The following is a 25,086-nucleotide window of genomic DNA, read 5'->3' on the forward strand; positions in this document are numbered from 1 at the left end:
GCATTTACATGTGGAGTGGGACTCCTCTGCAGTGTCCTTAAGTTCAGTGAGCAATTGTATCCGATTGTGAGGATAAAGAGATCTAAAGATGTACTGTTAAAATGTATAAATATAACATATTAAGACTCTGTGTTTTGTTTTTTTACCCTAGTGGAATTTTTATCCTGTTACAATGTACTCCACTTTTCTATGATGGCACTTAAGAGGCCAACTTTGCAGGAGTTTCATTTATAAGGAAATTTGTGTTGATAAATAAAGAAATAATGCCAGATACAACCGAGTCTGCTCTGATCTTTGTTCCAGGCAACTGGGCCGTTGTAACTTGATCAACATATGTGACACAATCTCTCATAGTTGAAATTTAAAATCAGCCTGTACCAGGAAATGAGGCTTTTCAGGGGCCAACTGCAGCCCTGCAGGCCTCTCTTTATTTGGTGGTTGGGACCCTCCCCAGACCACCCCACCTCTTCACCAGTCCTGTTTTGCCACCTCCTTGAGTGTGCATACCTGGCTAGAATGTATCCTGGAACACTGATTATGCTTCTTGTTTGCCTGGATGGAGAATAGAGAGGGATGTGTAAGTATGTTTACACCTGTCCCATCCACTTTTGGTCCTCACCTGGTGCACCACTGGCCTATGCCTCTAGAAGGTTGTCTATAAGAGAATGTAGCATTTGGGCTGAGAGGGGTTCCCCACCCCCTGGTCTATACCTATAGTATGAACATATAATGCAACTTCTCAGGAACTATATACCACAAGTCCCAGGCTATAAGTAGAGAATGACATAATCTAAATGTTTATGGAAAGAAAAATTCAGTAAAAGATTATGCTTTGATTCTTTTACTATTTTTCAAACAAGCACCACCACAGGCATTCCTGCATCTAGAAAATAATAGGTTGAGGAAAAAGCTACCCTAGAACCATTCTCTAGGCTAGTTTGGAGAAGCAAACACATCCTGCCCTGCTTGTAGTCTGGGGCTTCTCAACAATCCCAGAAAAGCGTTATCACAGGTTTCTACTGTATATGTAGCCTGAAACTGCCAACAGTAAAAGTGATGATCTTGTAGCACAGCAAAACTACATAGATTTTTAGCTCCTCGGGATGGACAAATGCATTGTGGCAGAATCTGACATTGCACATAGGGTGAGACATAGGAAAAAGTTACACAAAGCATGAGCACATCCATGTCAACATGACCATAACCATTGCCTTGCACTAGGGCAATAAAGCGTCACAGTGGAATACAAATATGAAAAACCTACACCGAGTAGACAAAACCGGGCTGTCTTGTAGAATATGTGTTACAATGACACAAAAAGGGAAAGAGAATGGAAAACCTTGAAACAGAAGCTGGGGTCAGGAGGATGGGTTGAACACCTGAAATGAAAGAGGATGGGGTCAAGAGACAGGACTCCTCCTTTCAGTTCCTATCCTCTCAAGTAAACCATTTCAATATAATAAAATGATAATTTGCAAGGTCCACCTTCTGCTCACTCCTGAATGTTCTGTGTCCAAGAGATAAAGGTTCCTCTGCTGGGCTCACCTCTCCAGGCTCACCCCCCTCTGGTAGAGACACCCCCCCCCATTTTTGATGACAGTCTCTGCAACAGCTGTGGGGTGCTTGAAGATGGCTCTGCCTTGGTTGGCCATCTTCCACATCCAACTCCATACTCGGTTTTAAGTAGAGATGCACAGGTAACTCTGCCAGTCCCCCTTCTACAAATAATGAGGTGGGAGAGCATGTCAGTGGCCTACGCAGGTCACTGAACAGACTGAGGGAAGAAGGTATGAAATGCAATGAGGGGCCACACGAGGAGCAGTTGCTCTTGTCACGACTGCTTTCTTTACTGCACCTGGAAGCTGTTGGAAGCGTCTCTAGGAATTTAGAACCAGCTAGTGCAGGTGCGAGGAACCTTTGGCCTTTCAGGTGCTACTGAACTACAACTCTTGGCCATGCTTGCTGGGGCTGATATAAGTTGGGTTTTGCAACAGCTGGAGCACCAAAGTTGGAGCTAGTGCAAGGGTTTCTCACAGCAACCACATGTTGCTTGTGCTGTGTAAAATGCACACCACATATGTGGTTGCAGAATAAAGTGAAAACATACCAAATTCATTTTCATCATTTAAATATTTTTTATTAAGGATTTTCTTGTTTTACAGAAGTGTAGTGCCTCGTTTTTTTTTTTCTTCTTCTTCTTCCATGTAACGTTTTTACAAATCCGTTTCATTTGTTGAGGCATCACTTTCACTTTCTCTAGTCTCCAAATGATTTGACTCATGCAGTGAACTAAAGATATGAGCAAGTTATTCGAGTTTCTTCATAGTCACAGGTATGGCTAGAGGGTAGGGAACAAGAGTGTGATCTCTGAATCATGATGACCCAGCCCTACATGGAAATACCAAGGATTGAACATGAGACTTTTATAATAATATTATATAATAATTTATTATTTATACCCTGCCTATCTGGCTGGGTTTCCCCAGCCACTCTGGGTGGCTCCCAACAGAATATTAATCCAAAAGATCCAGTCCAGCATCCCGTTCCCAGTGTGGCCAACTAGATGCCTGTGAGAAGTACACAATCAGGACTTGCACACAACAGCAGTTGCCCTTCCTGCAGTTTCCAGCCATCATGGTTAGTAGCCACTGATAGGCTTTTCTTCCATGAATTTTTCTAAGCCTCTTTTGAATTCACCCAAGTTGTCGGTCATCTCTGCCTCTGGTAGGAGGAAGAGAAACAATGGGAAGGAGGGAGCAGAACAGATGGACTAAGGGAAAGATCCCAGGGCTGCTGCTGGGACTTCTAGCACTATGCTAGAAGTCCTCCTGCCTGCCTGGCCTGCTATCAAGTCAAGAAGTGTCTTCTCCCTCCTCTGGCAGACAGGGGCCAGAGGAGCTGTTGAAGGAAAAAAAATGTTAATATTTTTAAATGTAATATTAATAAACTGGAAAAAGAATTGGAAGTTGGTGGCACTGTGGTTTACTGAATAGTGTTGGGAGATTATCGTATGTTTCGGCCCTTCTGGTAGTTGTGCTGTGAGATGCGGTGGACCACAGTTTCCCCCCCTTATGCTAAAATATGAAGCTACTGGGAGCAGTCATCCAGAGATTCGGGGCATGATGCCAGTTCTATGTCTATTACATCTGAATCATCCCTGGCTTCACACTTACTTAATTTACATACTTCAGATATGGGCCAATTAGGAAGTCAGAAATTAAAAGCACATTTATGAACAGCAGCTAGAACAGTAATAGCCAGAACTTGGAAAACCTTGCAATTAATGAATATTGATCATTGATATAATATAGTCCGGCAAACAGCCATAACGGAAAAGTTGTTGCAAAAACTGAAAGTGGCAGGGGGAGAGAAAAGAACAATATAATTTTTACACTGTATGGTGGTTGCTGGCATCAACCTTTGACTGTTTAAGATTTTTACCCCTCTAGTGTCCCATTTTTTGTGAGTCATGTCATGTTTTTATGTGTACACAGAAATTATAAAGCATGACATGACTCGATATATGACTCCAAGGGTCATCTATTCTAGACTATCTCCCTACAATGCAGGGATGTGTCGTATAACTTCCCCCGCCAGGTGGACCTTGGTATCACTGAATTCCTGTGCTCATAGCAACTTTTACTGCTGGGGTGTGTGTGTCTCCTTTAGTGAGACCCAACTTCCTTCTCCTTGATCCCTTCTGCCCCCCACCCCAGGGGCTTCAAACTTTCCAGGGGGCACCTTTTCCACTGCTGGCAGTGGCAGTAGCAACTCCTCAAATGCTGTGGCTCCAGGGTGTCACTGAGGCACCAGGCAAGTGACCTCGGACCCTGTTGCCCCTGCATTTATAGACTACTTTTCTGTTTACAGAACCATCATTCAAAGCAGCTGACCAAAAGGCAATGTGCGCTACTTTTCAGAGACGGGTTCTGTATTGAAAGGTCTCATCCCCTTGGAAGAGCTGCCTGCCTGTCCAAACCTAGTTCAGAGCGGAGAGCCAGCGGGGCCCCCAAAGGCTGTTTCCCTCCCCTTTATGGTTCTGCCGAGACCCCCAGCCTAATAGCAAACGCGGAGGCCGGCGCCGCTACTACGTCCAGGCCGCGACCGGCTCCTCTTCTTCCTCCTGCTGAGGGCGTGCAGCTTGTTTCGCGTGCGAGGGAGCTGCCGGAGCAGGCCCCGCCGCGGCGGCCCGCCCCAACCCCCGAGGCAAGTCCGGGAAGAGGCCGGCCTTCGCTGGGAGGCGTGCCGGCCAAGGAGAAGGCGAAAGGGCGGGGCGGCGCCAGCGTCTAGTCGGAGGAGGCGAGCGCGTGAATGGCGGGCGAGGCGAGCGCGGGGCTCTTCCCCCAGTCCTGGGGCGCCTGAGAGAGAGCGAGACCCCAGGCGAGGCCGGAGCTCAGCGGCTGCTGCTATGCAGCCCCCGGGCGCCCTGTGGGTGCTCCTCTGCCTAGCGAGGCCGCTGCTCGGCGTGGCCGCCCCAGGTGAGACCCGTCCGCCGCCGAGAAGGGCGAAACCAGCGCGCGGGGGGAAGAGGGGCAAAGGTAACGCGCAGGGCCCGTGGCGGCTGAGTTTTTATTTTTATTAAGGCGAAGTGGAAGAAAGACCCTCGTCTCCCCGCGCCCCCTCTTCCTCCTCTAGCTTCCTTCCCCGATAAGAGGTGGGGGGTTGGGGTTGGGTTCACTAAGGAACTCGCTTCCCCAGGAGGCGGTGGTGGCCGCCAACTTTTTAAAAAAGAGGGCTAGACACGTTCTCGTGAAGTTGACGGCTCTGCTTTGCCTCTACGTGCTTCTGAAGACTAGTTGCTGGGACCCCCAGGAGGGGAGCGGGCTCTTGTGCCCAAATCCTGGTTTCCCACAGGCATCTGGTTGGTCCCTGTGAGAACAGGATGCTGAGCTAGATCTATCAGGTTCTTCTTACGGTCCTTCAGATTTGAGTTGCTGTCTCTTCCACCCGGAAGGTTTCCTTGGTGTTTCTGGTGTTTTGGTAGGATTTCCCTGGCATAGAGATACAGTCCTGGGAAAACCCCGCGCCTGCTGTACTTTTCTGTACCGTTGTTAAAAGCACAAGGGGGGCTCCTAATTTGGTCAATCTAGTGTGGAAGAACTTGCGCTCTGGATATGCTCAGAAGGCTCGCATGTCTTAGGTTTGACGTTGGAGCGGTGTCCTTGGAAACATTTCCCGGGACTCATCCCTGGAGAAGTTGTGACTAGAATTTCCCTTGCACACTTAAGGATGCACTGAAATGGTCCACACTTTTGCATGTCTGATATGTGGAAGTGGGAGGTGTATGCACAAGGCTATCACAAATGAGGGTGCAAAATAGGTAGTGGGGGGGGGGCGTTCCTGCTGTTGATAGTACAGTAGTACCTCTGGTTACATACACTTCAGGTTACATACACTTCAGGTTACAGACTCTGCTAACCCAGAAATAGTACCTCGGGTTAAGAACTTTGCTTCAGGATGAGAACAGAAATCGTGCTCTGGCGGCGCGGCGGCAGCAGGAGGCCCCATTAGCTAAAGTGGTGCTTCAGGTTAAGAACAGTTTCAGGTTAAGAATGGACCTCTGGAACGAATTAAGTACTTAACCCGACGTACCACTGTTTTCTGCTGCTGCATACTGATGTGATTCTGGGGTATTGTGTATGAATGCCAACATGAAAACAGTGTTGATTAGGATTGTGTGGTGTTTGCGTCCTGGGGCTGAGAAGTGGCATACAGTGGCCTGGTATGGAGAGCAAAGTGTTGTGAAAATAATCTGTGGTTGTGGGTGCTTTCTTGATAATGGGGCAGGGGTTTCTAGGCCAGTGGATAGAGCTCTGGACTTTGGAGTTGTAGAATTCTTGTAGAGTCCTGCTGGACCAGACCAAATGGCCCCCTAGTGCAGCACCCTGTTCTTCGGGGGTCTATGGAAAGCCTGCAAGCAAAACGTGAGAGTAAGAGCGCTCTTCCCAGCAACTGGTCTCCAGAGGCATACTGCCTCTACCAGCGGAAGTAGAACAATGGCTAGCAGCCATTGATGGCCTTATCTTTCATGAATTTGCCCAATCTTTTAAACAGATACAAACCAGAGTAGGTGTTTCCTGACCAATAGATACTACTGCATGCAAACAAAAGGACAATGTAGTCAGTAATTAAAATGCAATCTACAACTTAAAGAGCCACTTGAAATTAAATTTGTATGGACAAACTAATAGCCAGCTGTTCAATAAACATACAATATACTAAAATATATTTCAGTAAATTGAAAAAGACATGCAGATTTTATAAGACAATGGTCTTCTAACACACACACACACACACGCCAGAAGCGTTTCAATTGCATAGCCTTCTTCAGTGCCTGCAAACATTGAACGGCGTCCACTTGAGCATGAGACAAGAGGACATGGCCATGTTTGCAATTCACTGCAACAAAAATAATTTACTAATTAGAAAATGTAGATTTTATAGTCATCATAAATACAGGAACAGCTAGACCCACATAATAATTTATTATCTGCAAACAATATCATATAGATAAATTACTGACATTGTTGGTTGCCTTTTTATGAATCCTTTTCAGCTCTATATTATTTTGAGTTGAGGCGATCAGAATTCTACAGACTTATATAGATTTATATAATTGTATTATGCTATTGGCAATTCTATTTCCATTCACTTTTCTAAATCTCTAGTATGTTGTTTGCCTTTTTCACAGCAGTCACACACTGTCAACACCTTCATTGAGGCATCCACTCTCACCACAAGAACTTGTTCCTTGTCAGACATCACCAGTTTAGACCCCTTTAGGCAAAATTAGGATTTTTTGCCCCAATTTTCATCACTTCACACTGGCCCACACTGAAGCACATTAATCATTTTGCTGCACAATCATCCCGTCTGGAGAGATTCTTTTGGAGGGATATGAAAGAATAATAATCAGAAAGAAGAAATGTCCCATTCCACCCTCTTTTGGGTAGACTAGTTTACTTACTGCTTTGTCTAATAGAAGGGTATTGTGATGTTTTCCTTTTGAAGGGGATTAGGAGTGAGGGAGGAAAGCTGCTTTGGTTATGTTAATACAAGCTGATTTTTTGCAATTAGTTTTGCTAAGAATGATTGCCCCCAACCTACTTGGATGACACACAGGAATTCCCACCACAAATCTGGAACTACTTCAGTTGCTGTTCAGTTAATAGCATGGTGGGACGGATGTTCTTCATAAACTATGCAGCTAGCTTTTAAACTGGACCAGGTGATCCAGACTACTTGAATTAGTTATTTCAACATTATTTTCTTATAACTAATCTGATGAAGCAAGCAGTGTATTGAGCCTTTATAAAAACTCAAGCCATTATAAATTAGATTTAGGGTGCCATGGGCCCCTTCCTTTTTCAGAACTGATAGATGAAAAATTGGATCTAGTGAATTTGTTTCACCTTCCTTTTTAGTTTTATTTGCTTTGTCACTTTTCTATTTCCCTGTTATTGCTGAAGTGTTGTCTGTAGCTGTGAAATATTGTATAGCTGGGTGAAAACCAAAAGCAGTAAGTCTCTAAGACACTGGCATTCACCAGCTCCCCTCCCCTTACCGTGTGACTAGTTATGCACTGAAAAGCGATCATGGTTTGGAATTTCTGACTGCAACACCCTTTTTATTTCGTCTTTGTCTCTGGTGTATCTTTTAAGGTTTTATAGCAATGGAAGACAAAAAATAGGGGTTCTCCCTTGTACTAGCAAGTATTCTCTCTTATTTGTTTGGCAGTATAAAACAAAGACCAGTGACCAAGCTCTGGTGTGTTCATTTCCCCATTTCAATTCAGAGAAGAGAAATTATGTGCAATTTTACTTACTGCAGTGTTAAATTAATGACTTCTCACCTGAATCAGAAGAAGCCTTCTAGAGTTCCATCTCTGAAGTTAAAACTGGGTTTGGTCAGTTCCTGGGAGGAAACCCCACATATGCTACCCTGATAATCTAGACTGGGGTGGGGAACCTGAGGCCCTCAAGATGTTGTTTGACTCTGACCCTATCAGCCCCTGCCAGTATGGCAAATGTTCAGGGATGATGGGAGTTGGAGTCCAGCAACTTTTGGATTCTTCATCTACAGGTTCTTCATCCCTTAGATGTAAGATTGTATGGTAATTTGAACATTTTGAACCAATAATGCCTGACTAAAAGGGCAGTGAACCTGTATGCAGCCTCTGTGCAGTACTTAAGCTGGATGGTCTGTCCATAAAGGTCCAGGCCAAACTATATTGTGTGCCACACCAAATTCCATTGTCATGGTCACTTGCAGTTTAGCTTAGCTATGATTATACCTATTCATATTCTACCTGCACCAGCATCAGGGACCAACTCACTACAACTCACAACTCATTAGTATTTTTATTTGCCCTGAATTTTGGAGGCATCTACATTAAACCTGTATTTTTGTTAATCTGTATTAATACTCTGTTGTTAATGTCTTTGTAGAATCGTTCTCCTTATCTGCGCCAGAGAATGTGACAATTCAGTCATATAATTTCGATAATGTATTGAAATGGTCTCCAGTTACAGCGATCAATGGTTCAGTGACTTATAGTGTTGAATGGAGGTTTAAAACACGCATGTAAGTAAATGGTTCCTGTATACCTCCAAAATTGCATTCTATGCTATATAGTGTTTGCTTTTGTAAGATCTGTATATATTTGTATACAAAATTGGGTTTTACTGTTTAAACATATTTACTGAAGTTTATTTTAGCAAATTGTGTTGGAAATAATGGAAATTAGAGTGGTGGATGAATTAAAGAAATGGAAATGTGCAAGTGTTCTTTAAATTAAAAGTTCATATCCTAAGACAAGACATAATCTGTACTTTATTTTAGTCCTAATTGTCCCCTTCTGCTCTGATTTTCCTAATGCAGTTTGAAATGAATTGTGCTTCTATTACAGGCTTTGCAAAGAGATTCCACTGGAAACCATAGTACTTGCTGCCAAGTAGAGTTTAATTGTATTTATTTATTTCATAAAATGTATACACCTCTTGATTGTAAAAAAAACAACAACAACTTTACAAAAACCGTGTAAAGTGGTTTACAAAAGATAAAACATTAAAATCAAGGAAAATTTCTATCCTACTTTAAAATATACAAATTACCCCAACTTTCTAAGCTTCTGGGTAGGCTTGTCTGAACAGGAATGTTTTTAGCAATGCCAAGACTGTATGTAGTTGGATGCACACTTGCTATTGAGTGGTTATGTATAGAATTACTCAGTAAGATAAGCCCCATTGAACTCCTCATTTCTTCTTTCTGACTATAGTGGTACCTCAGGTTACAAGCACTTCAGGTTACAGTCACTTCAGGTTACAGACTCCGCTAACCCAGAAATAGGTACTTCGGGTTAAGAACTTTGTTTCAGGATGAGAACAGAAATCGTGCGGTGGCGGCGTGACAGCAGCAGGAGGCCCCATTAGCTAAAGTGGTGCTTCAGGTTAAGCACAGTTTCAGGTTAAGCACAGACCTCTGGAACTAATTAAGTTCTTAACCCGAGGTACCACTGTAATCATGTTTAGAGTGGGCTTGTTGTTCATATAATTGACAAGCTACTAGCTGTTGGTAAATTTATAGTTTTGCACATAATAAGGGATAATGCAATGTTAAACTTACTCAGAGCAGACTTAATGGATATGCAGGACTTTCTCTTTGCACAGTGGGTCTTTCCCTCTCCCCCCCCTCAAATTTGCTCTGAATGATTAAAAGAACCCCCAAAACAGGGGCATGGGGACATGGCAGGGAGAAGAAAGGGGAAGTTCATTTGGGCAGTCAAAAGACCTTCTGCTAATGGATCCATTCAATTCAATACTGCTCATTGGCTTCAGTGAGTCTACTGTACGACTAATATTATATAGCACTGAATGTATGTGAAGATTTTGAGCACATTAAATGTACTATGTATTAAGGTGGCACATGCCTGTTGTAAAACCTTGTTGTAAATTGGTTGCTTAACTGAAGCTTGAATCCAGTCCATTCTTGGGAATAAGTGCTGTTGATCAAAGAGGGATTTCTGTGTATAGGACTAGACTGCATGTTAGGGTGGTTGCTCTTGAGAATGGGTAATTACTGTATTTTTCTGTGTATATTCTTCCCAAATTTTTAAAGTTTAAAATTGGGGGTCGTCTTATACACGGAATACTTTAAAATATTTATTTCTTAATTTTGCGCTCAAAAAAATAGGGGGCATCTTATACATGGAAAAATACGGTACATAGTTGTAAGTAACAGTTAATCAAATTTGAATTTGGCATTGTTGTTTCAAACATTTAGAAATAGTTCCCAGTGAATTTTAAAGAGGCTTACTTCCAGTAAAAGTTCCAGACTGAGGTTTCAGTCATGTTTATACTTACCTGGCTTAGTCTGGGGAAGTGGCAAGTGTTAAACTAAAATAGCCCTTCTTTGTACCTGTAAAGTAGTACTTGATGTAAAAGGGAGATAAGAGGACAGGGAAAGGAAGTGTGGCTTCTCTGCTTATCTTTCATGGTAAGATCACATGAAGCCATATTATGGACAGTTCTTTTTCTCAAAATGGGCAATTTTTTCTGTCACTATGCATAACTGATTCATGTATGGTAATTTTGAGGCAGAGATGTCTTATACTGTGTGACTTTATGGAACTACAGGGCACAGTGTGGCTTTGTGAGCCCTGTCATAGCTATTGCCTTAGCGTTGTTTGGTTTTTCAACACTTGTGCATTGCCAAGCAGCAAGATATTTCTTTACCACTAATGTAGAATGTATAAATTGGTATTTCAAGATTCAACTAGATATTTCAAAGGAAGTTTTTAATTGATCATACACAAATGCAACAATAAGGATTTCAAATAATGGTGTGTTCTATGTATTTTTTTGCAGAGCATCAGAAGAAAAAGTATGGAAGAAAGTGAATTGCAAAGATATTACAAAACCTGAGTGTAATTTCAATCATGAGAGGAATCATGACTGCATTATTTTACATGTTAGGGCTGAACAAGGGGAATTAAAATCTGCCTGGACTGAAACTAAGCCCTTTCGAGCACGGGAAGACAGTATGTTTCTTTCTGTTTTCATCTACTGTATTTTATTCAGTACCTCGGGGGGGGGGGAATACTTTTTTCAGAATATCATTTTGTGGAAGAGAAATAACAGCCAAAGGTATCATGGCATCTTAAAGTATTTAAAATGCCACAAGACTCTAGTCTGATGCAGTAAAAACAAAATGTTGCTACTCCTTGGGAAAATGTGTTTATGAACATCTTATATTTCAGTCATCATAACCTTGCTGGTGCTACAATAGCCCTTCTAGATTAGGGTTGCCATCTGTCTTTTTTGCTTGTACAACTGTGTTGTCCAATTCCCTTTCTCAGCGCAAGAAAGAATGCAGACAATGGCCTGGTTCACACACCATGCAAAGCTTTGGTTTAGTGCAATTGTGTGGACTCCTGGAGAGGAGAACACACCTATTTTGCTCCTCCTTGGTACTGCTGTAAGCCATGGTGTTGCTTAGTGGGTAGAGGTTAACTTTGTTTTACTCGGAGTATACACATTGAACATGATGTAACTTGGGCCCATTAATTTCAATTGGTCTAAACTGAATACCACTCAGTATATTGTCTGAAACCAGGATTGTGGTTTAGTTTTCTTCAGAGTAGCCATGAGCTGAAACCAAGGTTTGTCCTGTGGTTTATGTCTTATCGTTTATCTGGGAAACCTTAACCAGGAGTCTTGGTTTGGATGATATGCTAAGCCAAGCCATTTCTTAGTGCAGCACAGTAGCAGAACAACCAGGGAGCAGCAGCAAAGCTCCTGGTGCCCCCATGCTTGTGCATTTGTGCTCTGTCATGGTTTCATTTAGCATGACATAAACCAGACCAGTGTTACACGGATGTTGCTGAGTGGTAGTAACAAATGAGAACTTTTAGCATTTGCCAGAATGAAATATTCCCAACACATGTAATAAGATTAACTTGTACAGATGTTTTAAGAATACCTGTCATATCACATTCCCTACCAAATTCTACAGAGGTGTAGGGAACCTTTGCACCTCCAGATGTTGGAGAACTGCAACTCCCATTATTCCATTATCCATGCTTGCTAGGATTGATGGAAGTTGTAGTTCAGCAACATCTGAGGGGCAACAAATTCTCCCCTTCTGTTCTATATGAAGGTGAATTCTCGGGTGCATGGATAGGCAATTTGATTTCTGCTCCCACTACTGCTTTTGCCATCATCACTTCTCCAGGGTTCATGAGATTTTCTTCCAGAGGTTTCTTGAAAGGTATCAGAGACCACCAAGATATTCCACTCCTGCAAAGGCTGCTCCACTTATTTAAATGACAGTAGCAAGAAATGCTGCAGCTGTGCACTCCTTTGTGAATGCAGATCTGCTGCCATCATTGAAATGAACTACAGTGGTACCTCTGGATATGAATTTAATTCATTCCTGGAGTTTGTTCTTACCCCTAAACATTCGTATCCAGAGGCACCTGACCAGCACAGGTGCGCGTGGCTGTAGTCTGCTTCTGCGCATGCACGGGTGGTGAAAACCTTCCCGCTACTTCCGGGTTTGCCGCGTGTGTATCCTGAAGGATTCACAAAGGGTACGGGGACGTAACCTGAGGTTCCACTGTAGTTAGTATACTTAGCACAAGTCCATCCTAGAGTCCATGTGAGACTTCAGAGTGGATTATGTTTGATCACAATTAGTAGAAAATTGTGTGACTTAACTTATACTTGTTTGCATTTACCCATTTTAGCTATTTTAGGACCTCCAAGAGCAATCAATGTAAGCTCAGACGGTACCATGATTCATATAAGCTTCTTGCCTCCCTTTGAGCCTGCAGAAAATAAAACTGAATATTTTGAATATTTAATTGAATACTGGGAGGAATCAACAAGTGAAAAAGTGAGTACTTGCCTTTGCTCAACAAGCCAGTAATTCCCGGAAAAGTTGAAAGACTAAAAAAAACTAGTAGCAAAAAGCCCTATTTATGATATAGTGGTGGGTATGGGTTTGAATGAACATACACACTTTAGGGAGACAGAGAGCTACATCTAAAGGGATATTTCAGCCTGCTATCAATCAGTTATTCTAGTAAGAATGGGATGGGCTATTTCAGTATGAATTTTCTGAAAATAGTGTTTTGCAAATTTTATTGTTTACTTGGAAGGCTTCTGGAATGCACCTATATTTTCTTCATTTCTGCTGCAGATGTTCAGGTACATTTTGATCGTCTGCGTATTGTTTGTATCATTTCTAAAGTGCAAAAATATCTGAGCAGTTAGTGAAGGATAGATGACAATCACTTGGGTGAGATGGGCAGAAATTTGATCACCATAGTTTTTTTTTGGAGGGGGGCAGCAGCTACACTGTAAAAGTCTGGGATAAGAAATGCCAACTTTGCAACATAGTCAAACATGGCATTAGATCTCTGTTGCTGTGACATTATGCTAATGGCCAAGGCAAATTGTGGTGGTTTAAACATATAAGGAAGCATAAGTTTGAGCAGTCCAAAGAAATCCTGGTGACTTTTTCTAGTTTTTAGTGGAATCAGAGTAAAACTATTTTGGAGAATGGCTTGTGGAATGTACATGCAAACTAAAACATATCTCCGCATTCTAATAAGGTCTAAACTGTGCAGCTTGTATGAAATAGATGTAAAGTCAATTCGCTTATGATTGCTGTATAATACCGCCTTACTTCTTCCATCTTCCCATCTGCACAGCTGAGAGTTTTGAGCAAGAATAGGAGGGAAACATTCAAGAATCTGAAGGAAAGGACTGTATATTGCTTTCAAGTAACAGCATCAATCCCACATGTAATCCTAACATGCCAAAAAAGTGAAATCAAGTGCCAAGAAACTACAACTGGTGTGTATTTTCTTCATAAGCAATACAGTTATTTCTGTGTCATGAAACTGAAGTGGACTTAAGATGTGAGGTCACTTTGGCTACTTATTTCCTAATGCTAAAATTGTTTCAATTAATATATTACGGAGGAGTTTTGGGCACCTAAATGTCTTCATTGAGCAGCTACATTGGCAATAAATATAAAATCAATAAATATAGCTGTATATGTGCAGCATTCAGTTTTCAAAAAGCCTTGGGCTCTGCACTTGGAATAAAATGTTCACACTGAGCATGTTTTCATTAAACTTCTGATTTCTTTTCTCCCCCCCCCTTTTTTTTTTTACAGAATTGGAAATTCTGTATGCCACATATTTTGTAAAGAGATCAGGGTTGAGAAATGTGTTAAGGGTCATTTCTGCTGTCTCGTTCTGTGTAAGATTTTTAAAAATGTGTGAAACAGATTTCCATGTTTGAAGACAGAACATATCTATGTTGCTGTATGTACACAGTGCTTTTTTTGTCTCAAGGGTCATATCCACTCTTGGTCAGTTCTGTGGGGGGTGCATGCTACTGGTGGATGTAGCTTCCCCACACATACACAGGCGCAGACTGCCTGATCCGTGCAAAAGGGGGTTATTGCTTCCCCTCCCCTCATCAAATGATGACCATGGAGGGGGCGGGTTGCATCTTCATCAGAGCACTGAGCGGTCTCTATTTTAACTCCCCCCACAACCAGCACCCAAATTGGTGGGATCTTTGCAGTGTGTGAGAAATAATTTGCTTGAGCGGTTTGTGGGTTAGCTATCCCTGCTCCAGAACCTACAGCCATCTGCATCTTCCTAACACATGTATACTCAGCAAAACAGATGTTAGCAATTATTGGACATGATTATCCTCATGCTGTTTTCACACATTCTCTACTTCCTTATATAGGAAATGTGTAAAAAAAAATCTAAGCATTTCTAATTGCTACATCTGTCTGCTTTTTTTGCTCCTTTTCCAAATGTGATGGCTAGAAAGTATGCTGCTGTTAATAGTATCTCACATATTACCGTAATTTTTTCTGCTCCTACCAGATTATATATTACTTAAAGCTTCACAAACAGACTGTTGCAATGTAGGTTCCTATGGACCATGCTTCCCTTACCTGTGCAGCAGGTCTGCAATGTGATGCTTGAGAGTAGTGTTCACCAAATGTATAAACGTGCAACTAAATGTAGCTGTTAATTAATAAATAACTCATTGATGTGCTTCCATTTTAACAAATGTCTAGGTTTCAAGGGCAGACTTGCTGTCCTAAGTGGCTTGTACGTTATACTCTGTGCATTGGTGGTCCCTCTTTCCTTACTGGTTTTTAGGTTTTCAGCCTTTGTACACTGCTATGCTGAAATACTCTTTGGTTATGCACAGGATGAAGCTGGAAGCAGTGATTGCTTCAACATGTTCCATTGAATTTGCTGATAGTCTTCTATTTATTTCGTTTCTAAAAATATTTATATCCCGCTACCTCATAGAAAAATATCAAAGTGGTTTACCATAATACAGAAAACCATGCAATAAAAACCATAAAGGTAGTAATAATTAAAGCCAGAGATGTATTAACTATTGTGGAAAATTGTACAGTATTCTTAAAGTTCTTTGGTGAAATAGAAAAGTTTTCAGAAGGCATTAAAAAGTTTTAGTAGGTGCCTTCTGAATCTCTGTTGGCAGAATATTTCACAGGGCTGAGTTGATGACACTAAAGGTTCAGTTTCTTCTTCTTGACAGGTGGGCCTTAGCAATTTGAGGAATGATCAATGACACACCTGCCGTTGATCTCCATAATCAAGCTGGGATATAAGGGTTCCGTCCCTGAAGTACCTTGTACCTAATATAAGGACCTTAAACTTGGCTTGGTAGTAGATGGACAGCAAGTGCAGCTGTTTTAACAGCGGTGAAACATACAGTGGTGCCCCGCAAGACGAATGCCTCGCAAGACGGAAAACTCGCAAGACGAAAGGGTTTTCCGTTTTTGAGTTGCTTCGCAAGACGATTTTCCCTATGGGCTAGCTTCGCAAAACGGAAACGTCTTGCCAGTTTGTTTCCTTTTTCTTAAAACCGTTAATACAGTTGCGACTTGACTTCGAGGAGCAACTCATAGCACGCGGTGTGCGTCTCCGTAGGGGCAAGAATGCGTGAAGGCGGGTTCTGAGGGAGAGGGAGCTTTGTTTCGGCGAAAAATAGCAAGGCGCGCACACTTCCCTCCCCACAACTCCCAGTTAGGGAGGCCAGGCTCCGGGGCTCTTCGGACGGGGCTCCTTCCTTCTCCCCCCTCCCCCAGCGCCCCGGCGGTGACAAGAGCGCCTGCCCGGGCCCTCCGGCGCTCGCCCTGCGAGGGGCGCCCCCTACCTGCATCTCCGCGCTTTCCAACCCTACGACGTCGGCGGCTGCGGCAAGTTTGCCTCTCGGTGTGTGTGTGCGTGCGAGTGTGTGTTCTCCTCGCCCCGCTCGAGTTAGTCCCGGCGCAGCGCAGGCAGCAGGTGAGTCTCCCTTTGGCAGCGCAGAAGGCGCCGGGCCAGGCAAGGTCAGCTTGGGAGCCACCGGGGACGCGCCCCCGCACTCCTCTCCAACGGGCTGGATGCACCCCTCTCCGCTCGCGCGCTTCTGGCTGGCTGGCCGGCTGCAGCAGCAACAGGGGCAATAGGCATCCACCGTCGCCGACGCTCCCTCCCTCCCTCCCTCCTGCCTGCGGCGGGCGGCTGGCTGGCTGGCTGGCTGGCTGGCGCTCTCGCTTTCTTTTGGGCTGCTGCTGCAGAAGGGATTTTGCACCAGACAACTTTTAGGCCGGTAGGAGTTTTGACTACCGCGGCGACAGCAGCAGCAGCAGCAAGACGGCGCCGACTGTAGTGCAAAGGGTCGGAGCAAGGCGAACGGAACCGATCCCGGGGGCTCAGGCAGCAACCTCCGCCCCGCCTTTCCCCACGCCCCGCGTCCACCTCTTCCTCCCTTCCAAGCACCCCCTTTTTTGAGGTTTTTGAAGACCAAAACTTTCCCGACACCGTGCTTCGCAAGACGGAAAAAATCGCAAGACGAAAAAACTTGCGGAACGAATTAATTTCGTCTTGCGAGGCACCACTGTATTCTTGGCCCCCATCAGCAGTCTGGCTGTCACATTCTGCACCAGCTGGAGCTTCCAAACCAGACCCAAGGGCAGCCCCACATACAGCATGTTACAGTATCCAACCTTAAGGTTACCAACACATGGACTATATAATGGGCAGTATCCAACTAAACAGTTACACTAGCCTAAGGACTTTAAGCTTTGCAGTTGAACTTCCCTGTCCTCTCCTCTTCCAGTGCTACCTCTAAGTATTCTCTGAAGAGTGAGGGGAAAGTCCATGACAGATGTAGGGGTTGTACAGGGAGTGGCAAGGGCGGAGAAGTTCTGTTGCACACTTCAAATTCCTTGTGCTAGTGGAAATGTTCAGTTGGACACTGTGCAATGTGTTCAGGATAGTGGTGTAAATCTTAGTTCTAACCCTAACTGAAGGAAGCAGTTATTTTTTTGGTACAATTGTCATGATCAAACATTCATTGCTCCCTTTCTCCAAATATAAACTACTAGGGACTGTTTAGTTCAACTGTGAAATTCAGCCTTGCATATCCAAAAGTCCCCTGGCTCCCAGCCTTGTAGTTTCCTACCTCCAAAGCTCTCTCGTCTTTCTGTTCTCCTGTTAGTATACTGCACCTCGTTTTCTCCCCCACCCCAGAGTTTCTTTTTCCATTGGGTTTTTCTCTGCTTATTCTGCTGTGTACTACCCCCCGTACCGCTTGCCTTTAACAAACTTGTCTGTGGACTTTTCTGCCCACCAGCCCACCTTTTTCTGTCAACAGCACAGACAGGAAGCACGGCATGCAGTTTGGTCCAGATGGCAGGATCTCTGTGGAGTTTATCTAGATAAACTGACATTTCATTTCCCTCACAGAAGCTGCCTTTGTGGTCAGTGCTGTTGTCCCGATATTGTGAACATTCTGATTGAGAAATTGTTTCATCTATAATTCTTGAGATAAAATTAGTAATAATTGTTTTTTCCTCCAGAGTCAACGAGAATTCTGCATGTCGTACTGATATTTGGATTTGCAATATTTATACTCATTGGAATATTTGTGTGCATAATGTTAATTCAGAAATATAGAAGTGTAATCAAAGCACTTTGGAAGCCGCCTCTAACAATTCCATCCCACTTCAAAGAGGTATGTGTACTGGGATTTCCGCTGATTTTAAAACCAGTGTGGTTAATCTGTAGTGGCATAGGTTTAGAGCCAGACTGGCTAACCTGTGGTCCTCCAAATGTTGGACTCCAACTCCCATCAGCCTCAGCAAGCATAGCTAGTGGTCAGGGATTATGGGAGTTATCTTCCAACATCTGGAAAGCCTTGGTTAGTCAAAGAGTCAACTGAGTGTTTGAGCAGTTCCAGTTTTTCTTCACACAACCTACGTCATTCAACTTCTCTTTCTCAGTTCCTTCCTGACTGGATGGAAACTTCAGTTAACATTTCACTGGGTAGTTTTTCAATGACCTCAGAAGTTAGCCAGCTATAAAATGCAATTATGAATATAATTCTTGGGTTTGGCCCAGCAGAATATCTCAGATTTATGTTTATTTAGCACTTCAAGTTTTTCCTTGTGTAGGTTGCTGTTGCTGTAGAGATTAATAGGATGAAATAAAGTGGATAACCTACAGTAATAGAGTTTAGAAAGTTGGTGGTTGGGCTCCCCAATAAATAGTGTAGTATGAAGTGCTTCTGTTCAGGATTCCAGCTACCCATTCCTTTGCATTCCTCCCACATATTTCCTTTCTTTTCCTGTATGTGGTCATTTAGCATTCTGTGCCCTTTGGCATTTTTTCTTTTTTTCCCATTTTTTTTCTTTTTTTAAATGTTTATTAAGGTTTTCAAATACAAATGCAAAAATAATAAACAATATAACATGTATCATAACATAGTTTCAAGGCTTCTTTGGACTCCCTCACGTCTCCCGCTCCCACTTACATCGTTATAAATGTTTACCAGCAATTTATCATCTTGTTTACATTCTTGTGTCCCGCTCATTTAAATATAATCCAATAATTCTCCAAAAAGTTTATATTTCCCTCGATCTCATTTATCATCCTGATTCCATCTAATTTAATGGTGCACAGTTGTTTATGATCTAGCATCCTCCTTAACATTCAACCAAATTACAGTATTTTTGTAAGTAAATCTTAAACTTCTTCCAGTCTTCTTCAACCCTCTCCTCTCCCAGGTCTCGGATTCTGCCGGTCATCTCAGCTAGTTCCATATAGTCTATCAGTTGCATCTGCCATTCTTCCAGTGTGGGTAGATCTTGAGTTTTCCAATGCTTAGCGATGAGTATCCTTGCTGCCGTTGTTGCATACAGGAAAAAAGTTCTGTCCTTCTTTATCACCCTCTGGCCGACAATACCCAAAAGGAAGGCCTCTGGTTTCTTAGGGAAGGTATACTTAAATACCTTTTCCAGCTCATTATATATCATTTCCCAAAAGGCCTTCACTTTAGGACAGGTCCACCAGAGGTGAAAGAATGTTCCTTCATTTCCTTTACATTTCCAGCATTTGTTATCAGACAAATGGTATATTTTGGCAAGTTTAACTGGGGTCATGTACCATCTATATATCATTTTCATTACATTTTCCTTCAAAGCATTACATGCAGTGAAGTTCAACCCAGTGGTCCACAACCTTTCCCAGTCCTCAAACATGATATTATACCCAATGTCCTGTGCCCACTTTATCATAGCCGATTTAACCATTTCATCTTGTGTATTCCATTTTAACAGCAAGTTATACATTCTTGAAAGTAACGTAGTCTTAGGTTCTAACAGTTCAGTTTCCAATTTCGATTTCTCCACCTGGAACCCTAACTTTTTGTCATTTTTGAAAACTTCTTTAATCTGAGCGTAGTGTAACCAGTCTCGCACTTTATCTTTCAGGCATTTTTTCAAGTTGTTGTTGTACAACCATGGAAAGTGCTGTATATTACCCACTTTTTAGTATTTTCCCCATTATAAAGCAAAAGACTATATCCCTTATAAAAAAGATATAATTTAGTCTGTTGTGGAGAACCTTCTTGATGAAGTTAAGCTGTCCATGTTTCAGGGAAACCATGTGAACAATTGCTGAGTTACAGTGGTTTAAAACTCTAGGTTCACAATTCCTGGTGGGTTCTTTTTTTTACCAGTAAATAATGTACTTCATCAGTAGCTTTTTGAAGGCTAGGATTTCCAGAACTGAAGTATTAATGTTGGCTTGATGAACATCAGTTGTGTAATGTTGAAGTTACAAAGATGGACTGATCCATTTCTCTCAAAGAGAGAAGGTAGTCTGGGGTGGAGTAGAATTGACATAGATGAGCTTGTTACTATTTTTAGAAGACCTCTGAAGGCAGCCCTGTACAGGGAGGATTTTTAATGTTTGTGGGTTTTTTGTGTTGTAATACTTTGTTGGAAGCTGCCCAGAGTGGCTGGGGCAACCCATTCTGATGGGTGACACATAAAAAATAAAATTATCATAATTATTATTCATATTATTATTAGGTCCATTTTGATATATATATGGAACACTCCATTATGTGAGCCTCCACTTGTTGCATAAAGGTAGCACAATCCAGATAGATTTACCAACTCGGTGAAAAAGAAGCCTAAGGGTGATTTAAGCTTGCTAGTTTAACACCCAGTGAAAATGTTTCAGGAATAGATCAAACTTATTTCTGCCTTCCTGGTGCTTATCAGTGGAGAGAGGTATTTATTAAACACACACACAATTACGGCTGCCAGTACTGCAACTATGTGCTTGAAGAGGGTGCGGAGCTGAGCCAGGAAGGGGTGTGGCCTAGAGAGAGACCAGAGGGCTGTTGTGGATCCCATGGCAGGGGTGGGATTATGATTATTTTGTTTTTATACTGTTATCTGATTTGATAGCCGCCTTGCGTTCTTGGGGAAATTAGGTGGGAAAAGTTAGGTATGAAAAAATAAATGGAGGAGAGTGCAGAGATTGATTTTCCTTCTGGAAGCAGCTTGAGAGTAGTGAGAAAGAGGCAATATGTTTGTAATGCATTTTCTGCTTTCAGCCAGGGCTTGGAAGTGGCAAGTGAGTTGTTCCTCACTTGTATCTCAAGGCATATAGGATGCTGATGCTTTGGGGCTAGGGCTAGGTCTGGCAAAGAGGCTAAGAGCAATGTATCAAGTGGAGAACAGCATGGGTTTAGGCCTGCTTCTACCCTTGGGAAGTATGACTAGAGAAGGGATTGGAGCTCCTATATAAAACCTGGATAAATTATAGGATTAGATGTAACCTACAGATTTTTGAGAACATTGAATTTTTTGTGGAGGGTGCTTGGCAGGAGAAAATCTTAATTACCCTAATTACATCTTGAATACCTCATTAGATCTTTTGTCTGTTTGTATTAAACACTCCTGGCTGCTTCAGCACAAGCTACTCCTTTTGAAAAACAAGAGAGCTGAAATTCTGTTGATCAGCTGCTTGGTAGGAATGAATCCACCTCTTCTACTCCCCACCCAAGCAGCTTATTAGCAGAATGTCAGCATGTGATTTTTTAAAACAGGGTCATTTTCTGTAGTCCCTGCATTTTGGCTGCTCTTGTACCTGAAAATGCTTAGAGCACCTTTGAGTCCTGCACCTTCCCCAACTCTTCAAGCTCCTGAAGGCTGGGGCTTGTCCATCTTCTGTTCAGTCATCTCTAAAATGCATGGGGATAACGGATGAGTTTCAACCCTTTTCCACAGCTTGGAATTGCGGGTGTGCCCTTCACTTCTCCTGCTGCAGTCTCAAGCTTTAAGCTTAGGATGTCTGAGTCTTGGCTGTCTCCACTGTGGCACCTCCTTAGTGAGCAAATTTGCAGACACTTGATATGGCCATTTGGATACCACTGTTTGCCCAGTTGGAGATACCTGAATGGATATAGGTTTATGTGCATATTTATTTAGCAGCTTGTTGAATTAGGGGAAATAGTAAGATGGGAACATACCATGATCTGAAGTGCTACAACTTAATTATGCTGCTAAATTTTGCTTTTTATCACTGCAGCCACCTCTTTAGCATTGTGAGTGAATATTTGCATTTGTATTATCTGTCTTACAGTAAATATTTTTGTTTTGATGTAGTGAGATAACTTTCAGATATTTGAAGAAATGCTTCTCATAGATATTGAAAATGCCCTTGAAGTTATCAAAATATTATGTAACAGCAAAATAAACCAGCTGGAATTTGGAGCACAAACCCAAGTTGAATTAGGAGATATCATGCCATGAAACTTCCTAATTAATTTGAATTTTTAACTCTAGAAAAGTTACTCTCTTGGTTTATTCATCCAACCAAATGAAGATGTGTTTACATGACATTAGATGAAATTCCCACTGACTTCAGTAGAATTTGCCTGAAAGCAAAAGTTCTGAAATTTGCCTTTCTGTATGTGGGCAGTTATAATAGCAAACCATATACATTAGGGCAGAACTAAACGAGCAAAATAGAATTACTAGATTCTAACAATATAATGCTGCTTTTTTCCAGGATTTACAAAATCTTCACGTGACTGTGGTTGAAGAATTTCAGAACTGTGCTGGAGAAGACCACTGGGACAATGTGTCAGAAATCTCTGAACAAGGTGAAACTGTGACAGACAATTTTACTGATCAAAATCAAGAGTTGACAGTGGAAGAACATAGATGACAAGATGATGAAGTGCCTTCAACTCATGTACTGATGCTAAACCTCAACGTCAACTTGTGGACTTTCACTACAGAGAAATTGTATTAATGCCCTCTGTTTAAGAACAGTTAAGTTGCAACACACACACACACACACACACACACCCTATCCATGTGTGAAACTGTGAACTAGAAACCAGCAGTAAAAGCATTAAGAGGACACACATGCTATATGCTGTGACTTGATTATGGATGTATTTGAACACTTGTCAAATTACTGTGAAGGGTACCCCCTACCAGCCGCAGGCTTTTTAACAACCTTGCAAACACATAAGGGTGCTCTGATTTAGTCTCAGAGTGTGTATGTGTGTGGTTTCTAAAAAGCCTGTGGCAGTATTTATAGGAATTGACTGCAATAGTAAAGTGAAATTGAATTGTATAATTTATCTTGATGGAATGAGGTTAGCAATTTTACCTGTCTTGGTTGCTGAAAGAGCAGAAAGACAATCTGGAGGTGCCAATTGATACTCTCTTGCTGCTTAATGTACATAAGCTCTTTCCATGGGCTTTGGCTAATGGAGTTTTTGGGTGGAATTCACGTTAGTGGTAGGAGATTGTTTCACCAGCACAAGTGTTTCTGCTTGCCTGACAATCATCTCCTCTTTCCTCCACTTGCATGCTGTTTGTTCTGGGTGTTCTCCGGACCCTCCAGAGTAGATTTGGGGGAGGAGAGCAGGGAAAACTTTGTTCTGCTGCTTGCGAGTCTTTGTGCCGGCATCAGCCAATGGAACCAAGTAGTTGAATCCAGCCCTTTCTTTGCTGATTGGGTACTTGCTTCCATCATTCATGCAATATCCTCTCACTTAGGTTACTGTATCCATTCTGGAATAAGGTGACCTTGAAGATTGTTTGAGTACTTCAGCTGGTACAGACTACGTCGGCCCTTACTCTACAGCGCAGAGGAAAAATCCACTGAAGTTATTTGATCTTTTTCTAAAGCACTGGGCCGTACAGGTTTTTGCTCTTCACTGGGGCCACCTGAAATGGTTTTCCTCTGCATTCTTTCATTTACTGTAACAAGATCTAAACTGGTGAACCTTTATTTTGCAGCACTTATGTTGTGTGATGCTTTATCAAGTAATTAAATTACACGGAGGTCCCACTTTCTGAATGCTTGCTATGTGAAAATTCACTTATCTGAACAGGAGGAATTAGTACCCAACCCTCACTACACAGCACAGATTCAAATAGCTAAGGAGAGAGCATTTATTAATTCCTTGTTTGCCTTTTTCTGTTTGGCTGAGGAACTATAGTGATACTTTTAGTAAGATCAAGAGGGTTTTCCTGGGTGTTTGCTTTTAGGGGTCAAAATCTCATTGTCAAGAACACATTAGAAATTTTCCTATAGGAATCGCCAACTTGTTATGTGAATGCTCACCTATCAAACTATTTCCAGGGACTGCATTATGTTCAGAAAGGGGGACCTGCGTATTCTGCCTTCACTTTATAATTTCTAGTCACAGATGAAAATGTTTGTTTCTAAATGCATTTGCACTCTTGCACATTTTACATGTTATTTTGGATAAATTTTGCTTGAATTGTGTGCCCTTATTTTTAAATGTGTTTTTGAATCTGTTTTAGTTTTGCCCATTGCCTTGCAAGCTCCATTTTAAAAGCAGAAAATCTATTGTCATATTGTGATAAAACCCTAGAAACAATACTGGGAAGAAGGTACAGAATACAGGAATTCAATTGCAAAGTATAAAGGGTTCTTAATATATTTTGTCTGAGATACATATTAACCCATTATTTTTCGGCTAGTAACAGGTATTTATCGCTATCAGATCAGGTTGTAAAACTAGTGTACATTCTTATTAATTTAATGGTGTTACTGTATTCTTTTCACTTGTTTTTTATTATATGCTATTTTTGTTTTTAGACTCATCTATTTTTGTGTTCTGTTTTCTATTTACCACTTTGGGCTTCGCCTAAAAGAAAATGTGGGATATAAATAAATTAAATGACAATGAAATAGGCCACCTCCATTTCATTTTTAATCTTTAGTAAAAGAAAATAATCTAGAAGTGCAGGTTAATCCTGAATGTAATATAAATATTCAGTGCTTTGTGCCAATGCATTCTTTCTGAGAAGGAAGCAGCCATACCCTACAAACAAGTTCCTGTCCACCTCAAGTAGTGTAAACATTGCTGTGTAATCCTGACTGATTTCTTGTGGTTTTCAATCTTTTGTAAAAATTAATTCCTTTAAGAAGAATAGTTGCAGCTACCTTCTTTTTGGAGACCCCTCAGGGCAGTATGCTACTGATGTTCAAATCACCTTTACTACTTTAATGCAAATACTTCAGAGATTTGGGGGGGGGGGGGGATGTTGCACTTATGAAATAAAATGCCTACTTGAATTGTGAATCCTAAGCTGAGACCAAAATTAGTGAACAGTAGCAAGGACATCAGGTTAATTGATTTCAGAAGACTAATGTATGCTTTTATCAAAGGACACGAGCAGTTT

The 25,086-nt window shown here is 41.9% G+C and overlaps 1 protein-coding gene across 1 annotated transcript; it reads left to right on the top strand.

Moving 5' to 3' along the window:
• Positions 1 to 2,847: 2,847 nt before the first annotated feature.
• Positions 2,848 to 24,595, top strand: IFNGR2 (interferon gamma receptor 2). The gene is made up of 7 exons (XM_081859305.1): positions 2,848 to 4,478; positions 8,448 to 8,583; positions 10,866 to 11,038; positions 12,746 to 12,894; positions 13,715 to 13,859; positions 17,917 to 18,071; positions 22,424 to 24,595. The coding sequence occupies exons 1-7, from the start codon at positions 4,409 to 4,411 to the stop codon at positions 22,580 to 22,582; spliced, it is 987 nt and encodes a 328-aa protein (XP_081715431.1). The 5' UTR covers positions 2,848 to 4,408; the 3' UTR covers positions 22,583 to 24,595.
• Positions 24,596 to 25,086: the final 491 nt, after the last annotated feature.

The sequence above is a fragment of the Podarcis erhardii genome (genome assembly GCF_964252035.2).
Source record: "Podarcis erhardii genome assembly, chromosome: 4".
NCBI classification, from domain to species: Eukaryota; Metazoa; Chordata; class Lepidosauria; order Squamata; family Lacertidae; genus Podarcis; species Podarcis erhardii.

Bases quoted from the DNA above. Each gene is read 5' to 3' on its own strand.
- IFNGR2 (XM_081859305.1), top strand. From the start codon at position 4,409: ATGCAGCCCCCGGGCGCCCTGTGGGTGCTCCTCTGCCTAGCGAGGCCG. The intron at 12,895-13,714 runs GTGAGTACTTGC...CCATCTGCACAG, and splicing joins AGGAATCAACAAGTGAAAAA to CTGAGAGTTTTGAGCAAGAA. The intron at 13,860-17,916 runs GTGTGTATTTTC...TTTTTCCTCCAG, and splicing joins GTGCCAAGAAACTACAACTG to AGTCAACGAGAATTCTGCAT.